At 45.9% G+C, this 14,689-nt stretch overlaps 1 protein-coding gene across 1 annotated transcript in view; it reads left to right on the top strand.

Annotated features, from left to right (window-relative positions):
* Positions 1-1,281: 1,281 nt before the first annotated feature.
* Positions 1,282-14,689, top strand: part of XKR4 (XK related 4) — a 350,195-nt gene continuing 336,787 nt past the window's right edge. Inside the window, exon 1 of the mRNA XM_073679305.1 lies at positions 1,282-2,198. Coding sequence (XP_073535406.1) covers positions 1,513-2,198 — 686 coding nt within the window. The 5' untranslated portion in view covers positions 1,282-1,512. The remainder of the gene's footprint in view (positions 2,199-14,689) is intronic.

Raw genomic sequence — 14,689 nt, forward strand, 5'->3', positions numbered from 1 at the left:
TTCAGTAGGAAAAATATTTTGTAAAGCCTGCAAACTTGTGAGATCTGCTCTCCTGTGACCCCAACGAATATTAGTATTATATATTTTTTATGGGGTCGGGGGGAGGGGGAGAGAATTATAACTTCTGCTATGGGGCCCCATGATTTCTATGTACGCCCCTGGTAGGGTGTCCTACATAGGATGATGGATGTCCTACAGAGGATGATGGGTGTCCAGCGGAGGATGTTGGGTGTCCTATAGTAGATGATGAGCATCTTATAGTGGATGATGAGCGTCATGCAGAGAATGTTGGGTGTCCTACAGTGGATGATGGGTGTCCTATAGTGGATGATGGGTGTCCTATAGTGGATGATGGGTGTCCTACAGTGGATGATGGGTGTACTATAGTGGATGATGAGTATCCTACAGTGGACGATGGGTGTCCTACTGTGGATGATGGGTGTCCTATAGTGGATGATGGGTGTACTATAGTGGATGATCGGTGTACTATAGTAGATGATGGGTGTACTATAGTGGATGTTGTGTGTATTACAGCAGATAATGGGTGTCCTATAGTGAATACTGGGTTTATTATTATGGATGTTGGGCATCCTGCAGAGGATGTTGGGTGTCCTATAGTGGATGATGGGTGTACTAAAGTGGATGATGGGTGTCCTATAGTGGATGATGGGTGTCCTATAGTGGATGATGGGTGTACTAAAGTGGATGACGGGTGTACTATAATGGATGTTCGGCGTCCTGCAGAGGATGATGAGTGTCCTATAGTGGATGACGGGTGTCCTATACTAGATGATGGGTGTATTACAGCAGATAATGGGTGTCCTATAGTGAATGCTGGGGATATTACAGTGGATGTTGGGCGTCCTGCAGTGGATAATGGGTGTCCTATAGTGGATGATGAGTGTCCTATAGTGGATGATGGGTGTCCTATAGTGGATGACGGGTGTACTATAATGGATGTTGGGTGTCCTGCAGAGGATGATGGGTGTGCTATAGTGGATGACGGGTGTCTTATACTAGATGATGGGTGTATTACAGCAGATAATGGGTGTCCTATAGTGAATGTTGGGGATATTACAGTGGATGTTGGGAGTCCTGCAGCAGATGATGAGTGTCCTATAGGGCTGTGGATGGCGCACCAGTCGTTGTGGGTCCTCTATCCTTGGTTCACCCCTCTCCGCCTTGCTGCATCCCCTCCTCCTCCTCCTCTGCCAGTGACGGGAGGTGAGGAGAGGAGAGGGATGACCTCATCCCATCATCCGGGCCGGGCGGCTGCAGGGTGAGGTTGTCTCTCTGGCAGACAGGCGGCGCTGTGCTCGGCCCGGCCCCGCCGCTGCTGTGTGAGGCGGAGGAGGCGGAGGGAGCCGGCAGCAGTAGCAGGGGGAGGAGGGGACGAGGTCGGGGCCGGGCAGCGCCGCTGTCACACAATAAAGGAGGGATCTGCTCCTCCGTTCTCCCCTCGTTTCATCGCTGCATTTTTGATTCTTTTTTATTTTTCCCTTTCCCCCCATCATGGCGGCGAAGTCAGACGGGATGCTGAAGATGAAGAAGAGCGACGTCGCCTTCACCCCCCTGCAGAACTCGGATCACTCTGGCTCCGTGCAGGGCTTGGTCTCCGGCTCTCACCCGGGCTCCGGTGCCGGGGATGGCGGCTGCTCGGACGGCGGCTCCCGGTGCTGCTGTAGCAGGGTGGCCGGCAGCGCCGGGGGAGGCGGAGGGTCCCCGGCTCTGTGCCTGCGCCTGGCCCGGGAGCAGCAGCGCTACTCGGTGTGGGATTGCCTGTGGATCCTGGCGGCGGTGGCCGTGTACTTCGCCGATGTGGGCAGCGACATCTGGCTGTCCGTGGACTACTACCTGCGGGGCCAGCGCTGGTGGTTCGGGCTCACGCTGTTCTTCGTGGTGCTGGGCTCGCTGTCCGTGCAGGTGTTCAGCTTCAGGTGGTTCGTGCACGACTTCAGCACCGAGAACAGCGCCCAGTGCTCTCCTGTGAACGGCAAGACTGCGGCCGCGGCACCGCCGGGGGAGGCGGACGGGCGACCTGCCACCCCGCAGAGACAGGCGTCTACCGCCAGCAGCAAGCCCAGCAACCCGGCCGGGAGCGGCAACCGGGCCTCCGGCACCAGCTCCGCGTCCTGCTCCTTCTGCATCTGGCTCCTGCAGTCATTCATCCATATCCTGCAGCTAGGACAGCTCTGGAGGTAAATACCGCTGCCATTGTCACCGGCGCAGCCGTGTGTGGCCCCTCTGTGGGCTCCGGAGGAGCGGCACACACGTGCTGGCACCAGGGTGTGGGGGGGTACATATGTATAGGAACCACCCTGTATACGGAGGGCTATAGACATGTGCTGCACCAGGGTGTGGGGTGTACATATATGTATAGGGACCACTGTATACGGAGGGTTATAGACATGTGCTGACACCAGGGTATGGGGGGTACATATATGTATAGGGACCACCCTGTATACGGAGGGCTATAGACATGTGCTGGCACCAGGGTATGGGGGGTACATATATGTATATAGGGACCACCCTGTATACGGAGGGCTATAGACATGTGCTGGCACCAGGGTATGGGGGGTACATATATGTATATAGGGACCACCCTGTATACGGAGGGCTATAGACATGTGCTGGCACCAGGGTATGGGGGGTACATATATGTATATAGGGACCACCCTGTATACGGAGGGCTATAGACATGTGCTGGCACCAGGGTATGGGGGGTACATATATGTATAGGGACCACCCTGTATACGGAGGGCTATAGACATATGGTGGCACCAGGGTGTGGGGTGTACATATGTATATATAGGGACCACCCTGTATACAGAGGCCTATAGACATGTGCTGGCACCACGGTATGGGGGGTACATATATATATATATATATATATATATATATATATAGGGACCACCCTGTATATGGAGGGATATAGACATGTGCTGACACCAGGGTATGGGGGGTGTACATATGTATATATAGGGACTACCCTGTATATGGAGGGATATAGACATGTGCTGACACCAGGGTGTGGGGGTACATATATAGATATATAGATATAGGGACCACCCTGTATACGGAGGGCTATAGACATGTGCTGACACCAGGGTATGGGGGGTGTACATATGTATAGGGGTCATCCTGTATACGGAGGGATATAGACTTGTGCTGACACCAGTGTGTGGGGGGTACATACATATATAGGAACCACCCTGTATACGGAGGGCTATAGACATGTGCTGCACCAGGGTGTGGGGTGTACATATATATAGGGACCACTCTATACGGAGGGATATAGACATGTGCTGACACCAAGGTATGGGGGTTACATATATATATATATATAGGGACCACACTGTATATGGAGGGATATAGACATGTACTGACACCAGGGTATGGGGGTGTACATATATATATAGGGGCCACTGTATACGGAAGGATATAGACATGTGCTGACACCAGGGTATTGGGGGTGTACATATATAGGGACCACCCTGTTTACAGAGGGATATAGACATGTGCTGACACCAGAACATGGGGGGTACATATATAGGGGCTCACCTTGTAAGCAGAGGGCTATAGAAACTACCGTATATATATATATATATATATATATATATATATATATATATGCTCATCATATATATGGAGGTCTATAGAAGCTATAAGCACGTGCTGACAGAAGTCTGGGGAGATTTCTCCATATATAGGTTCTCACAATGTATATGGAGGTCTATAGAAGCTGTATATGTATGGGCTCACCCCTTGTATGAAGGGTTATAGAAACTATATATAATATATATACTGAATAACAGTCCTATAGACCTCCGTATACAGGGTGAGCATATATATACGGTATATGTAAAAGCATAACATTTTCTTGCTTCCTTGTTATATTTTCATATATATATATATATATATATATATATATATATATATATATATATATATATATGCTCACCCTGTATATGGAGGTCTATAGAACATATAGACATGTGGTTAACTCTATATGAAGGTGTATACTGTAGACATGCTAATAGCAGTGTTTTGGGTGGAGGTGTATATATAGGTGTGTGTATATACATGACCTCACCCTGTGGGTATATATAACCTATATATGTGTCACCTATGTGTATAGCAGTCTGTGTAGCCTACATCTGTTCTTCCTGTATTTGGGGTGTAGGACGTTCGGCTTGTGCTGCGCTGTCTGCAGAACCTGTACCCATGTGCTCGTCTTTGTATAGGGGTCTATATAACCAATGCATATGTGCTCGTTCCTGTATATAGGGGTCTGCACTCACCCCTGTGGATTAGTGGGGGGCTCCTTTTCAGCACAGGGTATCCGGGATACGCTTTAGGAGGACTCAAAGACTTTACAATGTAAACTCAAGGGGGGGGGGGATGGATATTTAGGTGACACCCGTCTATAGGGTCTTGTCACCAGAGGTGGTTTTCACATGATTTCTGGGCACATACTGCACATAGTCAGACCTTGCCCCCCCAATCTTTACACGTGTCCTGGGGAAGTGTAAAGTTCTTTCCAGTCAGACTTTGAAAGTTCGACCACAATGGCCGACACTAGGACAGCTACTAGAGAAGGCTGATGATTTACTCACTACTGAACATTGTGGATTATAGATAATTTAGTTACAATGTACAATTGGGGGTGGAAGGTTGAACCTGATGGACCTAGGTCTTTACTCAACCTACATTACTATGTATAACACAGCTGGAGCTCCTTGTGCTGGATATGGAGTTCCCCTTTAAGTGGATGGCTGGTGCTCTCTGGTTTCACCAGATATATGGATTGTGATATACTGTTATATAGACTCATGTCTTGGCCCGGATATTTGGCTGTATAGTTGTGACTTGCAGCCAGTGTAGATTTACAGGCTGCTCAGACTGACACAACCTTGATAATTAGGACCCCTCCTCCACAGCTGCCTGTACAGCAGACCCCGTACAATGCCCGGGAGACCTGTGATCGGGAGGGGCTGCCACTAACACCATTGTAGGCACCAGACATTGGTCCTAGGCCATGGACTGTGGTGCCGACACCCTGTGCCTATAGGTGACCCTGCTCCCCTGTGACACATAAGAGGCTTTGCAGGGGTTTGCGTTGCCCGTTGATGCTGTAGGATGCGGTTGCTTTGCTGGGTGTTGCTTTGCCCGTTGATGCTGTAGGATGCGGTTGCTTTGCTGGGTGTTGTGTTGCCCCTTGATGCTGTAGGATGCGGTTGCTTTGCTGGGTGTTGCGTTGCCCGTTGATGCTGTAGGATGCGGTTGCTTTGCAGGGGTTTGCGTTGCCCGATGATGCTGTAGGATGCGGTTGCTTTGCTGTGTGTTGCGTTGCCCGTTGATGTTGTAGGATGCGGTTGCTTTGCTGGGTGTTGCTTTGCCCGTTGATGCTGTAGGATGCGGTTGCTTTGCTGGGTGTTGCGTTGCCCGTTGATGCTGTAGGATGCAGTTGCTTTGCTGGGTGTTGTGTTGCCCGTTGATGCTGTAGGATGCGGTTGCTTTGCTGTGTGTTGCGTTGCCCGTTGATGCTGTAGGATGCGGTTGCTTTGCTGTGTGTTGCGTTGCCCGTTGATGCTGTAGGATGCGGTTGCTTTGCAGGGTGTTGCGTTGCCCGTTGATGCTGTAGGATGCGGTTGCTTTGCAGGGGTTTGCGTTGCCCGTTGATGCTGTAGGATGCGGTTGCTTTGCAGGGGTTTGCGTTGCCCGTTGATGCTGTAGGATGCGGTTGCTTTGCTGTGTGTTGCGTTGCCCGTTGATGCTGTAGGATGCGGTTGCTTTGCAGGGGTTTGCGTTGCCCGATGATGCTGTAGGATGCGGTTGCTTTGCTCTGTGTTGCGTTGCCCGTTGATGTTGTAGGATGCGGTTGCTTTGCTGGGTGTTGCTTTGCCCGTTGATGCTGTAGGATGCAGTTGCTTTGCTGGGTGTTGTGTTGCCCGTTGATGCTGTAGGATGCAGTTGCTTTGCTGGGTGTTGTGTTGCCCGTTGATGCTGTAGGATGCGGTTGCTTTGCTGTGTGTTGCGTTGCCCGTTGATGCTGTAGGATGCGGTTGCTTTGCTGTGTGTTGCGTTGCCCGTTGATGCTGTAGGATGCGGTTGCTTTGCAGGGTGTTGCGTTGCCCGTTGATGCTGTAGGATGCGGTTGCTTTGCAGGGGTTTGCGTTGCCCGTTGATGCTGTAGGATGCGGTTGCTTTGCAGGGGTTTGCGTTGCCCGTTGATGCTGTAGGATGCGGTTGCTTTGCAGGGTGTTGCGTTGCCCGTTGATGCTGTAGGATGCGGTTGCTTTGCTGGGTGTTGCGTTGCACGTTGGTGCTGTAGGATGCGGTTGCTTTGCTGGGTGTTGCGTTGCCCGTTGATGCTGTGGGATGCGGTTGCTTTGCTGGGTGTTGTGTTGCCCGTTGATGCTGTAGGATGCGGCTGCTTTGCAGTGTGTTGTGTTGCCCGTTGATGCTGTAGGATGCGGTTGCTTTGCTGGGTGTTGCGTTGCCCGTTGATGCTGTAGGATGCGGTTGCTTTGCAGTGGTTTGCGTTGCCCATTGATGCTGTAGGATGCGGCTGCTTTGCTGGGCTGTGACATCTGGTTGATGGCTTTATATTGTGTATGGCTGCTGAGGATCTCTGCTGTGTGCACTGACTCCTTAGAAGGATTTGCCTTACTCTTTCTAAGGATGCAGCTTCCTAGAACCACCAGGCTTCAGCTCTAATACTATAAAGAGAGTGGGAGCCCTGCTGTGACTGCTTACCGGCAGCTCTGCATCCGTTGCATGACTAAAGCCACCGTCTGGTGTTTACAGCCCACCAGGACGTACGTGTCCAGTGGGCCACTGCCATCAGATCCCAGCGGTGACGCCTCTGCTCCTGCGATTCTTCAGGGCCGGTTTGACACTCTGTGGCATTCACCATCCACTTCACTATCAATGTCGTTACCATAAAATGCATTTAGCTGTTTCTTCAAGAACATTAACTTTACAGCGGCTCTGCCGAGGTGGAATACTGTATGTAATGAAGACGTATGTACCTCCATGACTCCAAGGAACCATCACACTGCAGGATGTCAGTCTGGTCCTGACCAGCATCGTAAAGGGACTGTGGAGTCCTCCAAAACCCACTGTCAAACATCTTATTAGGGTATGGAGAGGTAATAAGGGGGATATGGAGCCATCCTGAACATGATTCCTCCTCCTCTCTGCTGCCGCCACACAGCCTGGGTGTATGGCACACACTGTCTGTCCTCCACTTGCTGTATTCACATAATACATCCAGCTATTCATTAATATACACAGAATATTTGGAAAGAAATAGATATTGAGGTCAGTTAGGTAGTGTAAAATAAACTGCATACAATATCAGATGGATCTGTAACACCTGATGAGTCTGGTGTACTTACTTTGAAAATGCAAGTCATAATGGTTGTATAATCCTGATATTAAAATGAGCATTTTGTCAGATAAGGTTCAGCTCATTCTAATGTCAGTCTTGGAAACTTTATCGTTATTTAAAGGGAATCTACCAGCAAGTTTTTGCTATCTAATCGGAGAGCTGCATGATACTGGGGCAGAGACCCTTATTCCAGTGATTTGTCACTTACTGGGCTGCTTGCTGTCACTTTGGTGGAGTCACCATTTTATCTGCTGCAGGCCTACCAATTCTCTGAATGCTGAGCCCTGTATAATCTGCCCCCACCACTGACTGGCAACTTTCTGTCTACACTGTTCATAGGCAGAAAGCTGCTAATCAGTGGTGGGGGCAGGGTTGCACAGAGCAGGAGGGTTAGATGGTATCAGGTAACTAGCCTTCTAGTGATAATTTCCTACGGATAAAGCACTGATTTTATTGAAACATTATCACACAGCCTAGTAAGTGAGGAATCACTGGATTCAGTGCATCATAATTCAAACCTGATGCCATCCAATAATCCAGAAATATACCTGTTATACGGGGCCATTGGGGTATTTTTGCATGTCACATTCATGTCAACAAACATAACTTTGTGAATTGTTTAAATTCCTATAGATAGTAAAAAAACGTGAGAGCATTCTCCTGCCTGGGTGATGCCTTTGCATTGTTTTGTGCCGTACAGATGACGGTGGAGTATAACGTGTCCTGTTATGACTCTGGTTGAAGTGTATGATATTTCTGAATGCAATCTGTGCCGCACGTTGGCTTTGTCTTGATACTTTGTGGCATTCTCTTTATATACTATTGTGGTATACTGTTTTCTTTTTAAGGCAGGAGACGAAAGATAGTGACATAAAGACTTGTAAGTGTGTTCTGTGGAAAGCCGAGTAATCTATTGATCTATGAGCTTGTGATCGTACACATTTTCCTGTAAAATAGTTTTACATGATAGGCTTTTATCTCAGAAAGTGAGGTCAAATTGTAAAGAAGCAAATGCATTGAAGCTCAATATACTACTCTTACACTTGATCCTGACTTATCAAATGGGACTAGAGATGCCATTTCTGAATAGCTCTAAAGGCTGGAGGTGCGAAAAAGAAAGCAGAATATATACAGTCATGACCGAAAGTGTTGGCACCATTGAAATTGTTCCAGAAAATGATGTTTTTCTACTAGAAAATTATAGCAAGTAGACGTTTTGTTATACACATGTTTATTTCATTTCACACAAAACACCAAAAATGGGTCAGACAAAAATTGTTGGCACCCTCAACTTAATATTTGCTTGTACACCCTTTGGAATAAATAACTGCACTCAATCGCTTCCCATAACCATCAAACCAAGCTTTATGACATCGGGCTCAACATTGTGACCCAAAATACTTTGGTAATCTTCAGATTTAATAACGCCTTTCACATAGTCAAGGCACCAAGTGGCAGAGGCAATCAAACAACCCCAAAATATCTTTAAATTTCCACTATATTTGACTGTAGGTACTGTGTTCTTTTCTTTGTAGGCCTCATTCCATTTTCGGTAAACAGGAGAATGATGTGCTTTACCAAAAAGCTCTATCTTGGTCTCATTTGTCCACAAGACGCTTTCCCAGAAAGATTTTGTCTTCCTCACGTACATTTTGGCAAACTGCAGTCTACCTTTTTTTTGTGTCTCTGTGTCAGCAGTGGGGTCCTCCTGGGTTTCCTGCCATAGCACATCATCTCGTTCAAATGTCGATGGATTGCTTGCACTGACACTGATGCACCCAAATCCTGCAGGACAGCTTGAATTTCTTTGAAACTTGATTGGGACTGCTTATCCGCCATCCAGACTTTTTCTCTTCCTTCCACGTCCAGGGAGATTAGCTACAGTGCCATGGGTTCTAAACTTCTTCATTATGTTGCGCACCATTAACAAAAGATTGTCCGGCTAATCATAAGCCGAACATGGGACGCCGGAGTTTAAGAAATTTGTGGAGCTCCTGTCCCCTGACCTGGCCGTGGACTGGGGTCCCGAGAGGCGATCCACTCATCTCTACTCAAGTCCCCAGATGAACAAATCTGTATTTCTGTACCTGCAGGACATAGCGGCATAACCTGTAATAGATCTGCATTGTACATAGGCCTTGGTGTGATCCAGGACTTTGACAAACCTTCTCGTGTACCTAGTGAAGAGATTTCTTTTTTTTAGCTGACGTCCTAAGAAGCAGGCCCAGTAAATGTAAGTTATGGAGGCTGCATATGAAATGTAAATAGCCCTCTAAGAATATGGCTGGCTAGCCAACCACATCATGATGATAGCGGCGTTCTCCCTTGACACAGTGCATATACTTGCCCGTACTCCAAAACTCATTAACATGGCTTCTGAAAAGAGCAGTATACATAATAGCATCAAAAATCATCCTTAATTCGCTCATGCAAAATAAAGCTTCTGCTATTCTTTTTCAATCTTAGCAATTACCGCAGATAAGTGAAACAATTATAGGGAAACAAACACATCCAGAATGAAAGCTGCTTATATGAAAAAGCATTTCTTCAATTCGCAATCATGCAGGTAAAACTTTTTTTTGCTGCTTGTATGAAAGAAGCATCTGGAATTCAAGGTCTTGTATTGGGACAGATTCAGCTTTTTTTTTTTGCACAAACTAATGGGGGGAGATTCATCAGTAGTGAGGATGGGTTATATGATTTATCAATTAGTAGAAATTGGCAAATTTCATCCCGTTTTTAATAATAATAATAATAATAATAATAATAATAATAATGGAGTTCACAGCATAGTTACTTTGGTGCAAATTGTTAGTCTTCTTGGACACTTTTCTCCTTGTGATGTATTTGGCATAATAAATAAATATTTTTCCCCATTACTCCTACCCGTTTGGATGCCGTCTACTTCTATGTTACTTTTCTCCAAGACAATCAAGCTACAGTGGTGTGAAGAAGTGTTTGCCCCTTCCTGATTTCTTATTCTTTTGCATGTTTGTCACACTTAAATGTTTCAGATCACAAAACAAATTTAAATATTAGACAAAGATAACACAAGTAAACACAGAATGCAGTTATTAAATTAAGGGAAGAAGAAATCCAAACCTACAGGGCCCTGTGTGGAAAGTGATTCCCCCCATCCCTCTTTAAACATAACTTAACTGTGGTTTATCACATCTTTGGGAAGCTGAGTTCAATTTCCCTAGCCACACACAGGCCTGATTACTGCCACACCTGTTCTCCTCAATCAAGAAGTGTGATAAACATGCAAAAGGATAAGAAATCAGGAAGGGGGCAAACACTTTTTCTCACCACTGTACCAGACACCATATACGTCCAATACTTTGGTGCAAAATTCTGGCTCCATTTGCTTAGTAAATATCTTTCCATAGAGATTGGACTTCAGATGTCTAATTGGAATTATTACAAAAAACACCTTTAGTCTTAAAGGGTTGGTGTCATCTTTTTTCAGGAGTGTACACTCCCCAGCCCCATCACATCCTGATTGCTGGGGAATGGGAATAACCCTTTAAGGTGCCTTTATGTGCGCAGATATCTGACCAATTTATGTCCCTGTACCAAAATAATCTAGATTTATATTGGTGATAGGTGATGCCTCTGTTCTCCATCCATCCAGTTTGCTTTATTATAATGGGCGATAACCAAAAGGGCATTTTCTGGACATAATGCTTCACATGTGTGATAGAGTCTCCGCTGAGGAGTCTTAATCTCCTGCATCTCAGTAACGTCTTCATATTGCCCAGCAGGCCGAGCTGTCGTGAGCGGTCACTGTCGCTCGTTCCCGGCGTGCTGGCACTGGCCACATGCATCGTCTACAGGCTTTGTTGATGGCTAACAATTTGGGAGGGAATTGACTTCCTACATTAAAAGTGTTCAAAATGACAATCTTAATTTTTACATATTTTGGTATTAAAACCACTTTTTGGCTTTAATAATTTTTTTAATCATTTTTGGTGTACATTTGGAACTTCATTGTTTGGGAGCGCTGAGTACATGGACCTTTCATCTTACATTGTTTTACTACTATTTTTCTGTTTTAATCTGATGGAATGGATAAAAGATGAAATTTCAGCCTATCTCTGGTACCTTGGATCCTTAGACATTGTCTGTTCCTTCGGCTGGATAGAAGGTCGAGCCAAAAGTACATGGAGTTACTCTGTTTACATGCAACAGAAAATGTCAGCTATAATTTTTCTCTGCACAGTACAAATCCGCCATGGAAATAAGTAAAATATATATATTTTTTTCAGATGGAAATATCAATGATTAACTCCATTAACCCCTTTACACCAGGGCAATTTTGACATGGGGGCCGATAGGCGGGACTTATGTCGTCCTTCCGCCGCGGCCATGTTAAGAGCTTGACAGCGGCATTTAACATGTTAACAGCCGTGGGTGGATTGCGATTCCACTTGTGGCTGTTAGGGGCACATGACAGCTGATCAACTGTTATGTCCCCGGAAAGGTGCGGGCTCATCGCCGGAGCCCGCGCCAAAGGGAGAGACACGACATGTGCTGTACATGTACGGCACATGTCAGAAAGGGTTAATTGGCAATCTGGCAAGCCCACGGGCTGATCTGTGGCATACCGGCAGCACATTCAGTACAATTCACAGCAGAAATGTAAGGTTCAGGCTCAGATTTTTGGCATGGACGTGCTCTTGGATTGTAAGACGACTTGTTCACATAGCCTTAGTTTTAGGTAAAGAACTGTGAGAAGAGCTTGAGATTGGCCAAGAGACAGAGTTGGCAAATATTATATCTGGCAAGAAGCAGCTCCTGTGTCAGAAACTGAAGGCAGAAACACTGGAAAAATTGCTGAGTTTAGCAGTTATTGCATATAGGGATTCTGGAGCTCGGTCAAGATTTTGCTTCAGTTATTCTTTATCATGGTATGTGCGGGGTCGCCCCTGGAGAAGATTAATAAAGTTTTATTAATAATTGGCTGCTACTCTAAAGCGGCCGTGGCAGCGCAGGATGGTGGTCTCTCCACTGTACTTCTATCACCTATGCCAGATGTTATAGCCAAAGGGCATCAAGTTGGATTCATCCCTGACTAATCTGCTCAAAAGTAAGAATAAGAAAAGTAAAATAAGTTCCTGTGTCCATCAGGTCTGTCCGTTATTGCACAGTGACATATGGAGGAGCCATAATAATTGTCTCTGACAATATCATAATGAGCCTTCAGTCCTTACAATATTGCTTGTCTCAGCAAGGTTTCCATAGTCAATGAGTAGACTACTACTCACATATTCCTGCCCCCAGACTGCTTTTATTAAGGTGCCCATACACTTTAGGATCTGTTCACACTGTGTTTTGTCATGCGTTTTTTTTGCCTCCCAAGAAATGAGATTCAGATGCGCCCATTGTGTTATATAAGATAAGAGTCCAAAGATTGAAATGATAGTTTATTTTGCTCTTCTTACCGGTGGTGTCCATCTTTAGAGGACAAAAGAACATAGTTTGCAATGTTCTTGTACCCAACTTAAAAATAGACACCATGGACTTGTTCGCATCTGAAAAGTTGGACACCAGGATGGTGAGCGACTGCAAACTATGTCCTACGAGGAACAGTTAAAGGATTTGGGAATGTTTAGCTTGCAAAAGAGAAGACTGAGAGGAGACTTAATAGCTGTCTACAAATATCTCAAGGGCTGTCACATTGTAGAGGGATCATCCTCATTCTCATTTGCACATGGAAACATGAGAAGCAATGGAATGAAACTGAAAGGGAGAAGATACAGATTAGATATTAGAAAAAATCTTTTTGACAGTGAGGGTGATCAATGAGTGGAACAGGCTGCCACAAGAGGTGGTGAGTTCCCCTTCAATGTCTGAGATGGTTTAGTGACTCCTGCATTGAGCAGGGGGTTGGACACGATGACCCTGGAGGTCCCTTCCAACTCTAACATTCTAAGATTCTACGACATTGCCAGTAAAGAATGCAAGCGAGAGTTCAAAGTTCAATACCTTATATTCTGCTTGTCTTATACAACTCAGTGCCTCCGTCAGGTTTATGTCTGAATTCTATTCCTGGGGGGAGACAGGAGCGCATTGCGGAATGCAGTGTGAACAGCCCTCTAGATAGCTGGTGTCTGAACCATGTCCTCATACATATGAATATTTGACTCGACTGACCAATCGTGTTTCTAGAGAAAGGTGAGAAATTCACTGCCGGGAACCTTTGGTGGCAGCTTATTTCAACAAAATGACAGGACTTTTGAATTCCTACTTCATCATCACCCAGATGTCATCTATCGAGGGAGCGTACAAAGGCACAAAAGTACATTGGGTGGTCAGCAGGTGCTGCCAAAATCGATGAGTTTGTCCAACTTTCTAATGTGTTTAAGGTCTTCCTCTATTTGAAAGTTGTACAGATCTAATTCTTCATGCCTTTCTTACCATCCGTTGTACTGGATTGAGATTAAAGGGGTTGTCCGGGACTTTAACATTGATGGCCTATCCTTGGCATAGGTTATCAGCCTGTGATCACTGGGGGTGTGACACCCGGAACATCTGCCGATCAGTTTTTTCCAATGTCGGCGGAGGCTGGCACTGCTCAGTTGCAACATGGCAGAGCTCTGTTAACAGAATAGTGGACGCGGCTGGTACTGCACATCCGCCACCTATTGATTTGAATAGCGGATATGCAGTACATAGCTACAGCCACTATACAGTTGATGCCGCTGTGATATGCAGATCCGTCACTGAGCAGGTCCAGCCTCCGCCAGTATTGGGAAAAGCTAATTGGTGGAGGTGCCGGGTGTTGGACTCCCTCCAATCAGACATTGATGACCTATCCTAAGAGTCTGGCAGTCCCGGACAACCCCTTTAATTGTACCATTAGTTTTCAAGTTGTTTATCAGTCATGCCATATTCACAGGATCTTACTTAATAAATACATGCGAGTCTGCCAAATAACGTAAAATAATCCACTGACAGAACATTGCCGCTTCAACCATTTACCTGTGTAAGAGGAGACACAAAGGTTGCATTTATAATGTGAATTTCCATTGTATTAGAATACCTAAATGATTAAGTATTGTTCTCAAGTCAAGCAAAAAAAAAAATCCCCCTTGTAAGGACTTTACTATGCATATCTGACCTTTCCAGCTCCAATCTGCAGAATAACTTTTCCTTTACAAAACAGTTGAATTAATTTATAAAAGAAGAGTCATTTTTCAAAAGTGGCATCTCAGCCCCCGCTATCCATAACATAGGCAGGTTTATCTAAACGGCTGAAGGACCCAGGAGCTTAATGTGAGAAATACACAT

The sequence above is a fragment of the Phyllobates terribilis genome, unplaced genomic scaffold (genome assembly GCF_046119375.1).
Source record: "Phyllobates terribilis strain yellow unplaced genomic scaffold, ASM4611937v1 Scaffold_4__5_contigs__length_816908805, whole genome shotgun sequence".
Taxonomy (NCBI): domain Eukaryota; kingdom Metazoa; phylum Chordata; class Amphibia; order Anura; family Dendrobatidae; genus Phyllobates; species Phyllobates terribilis.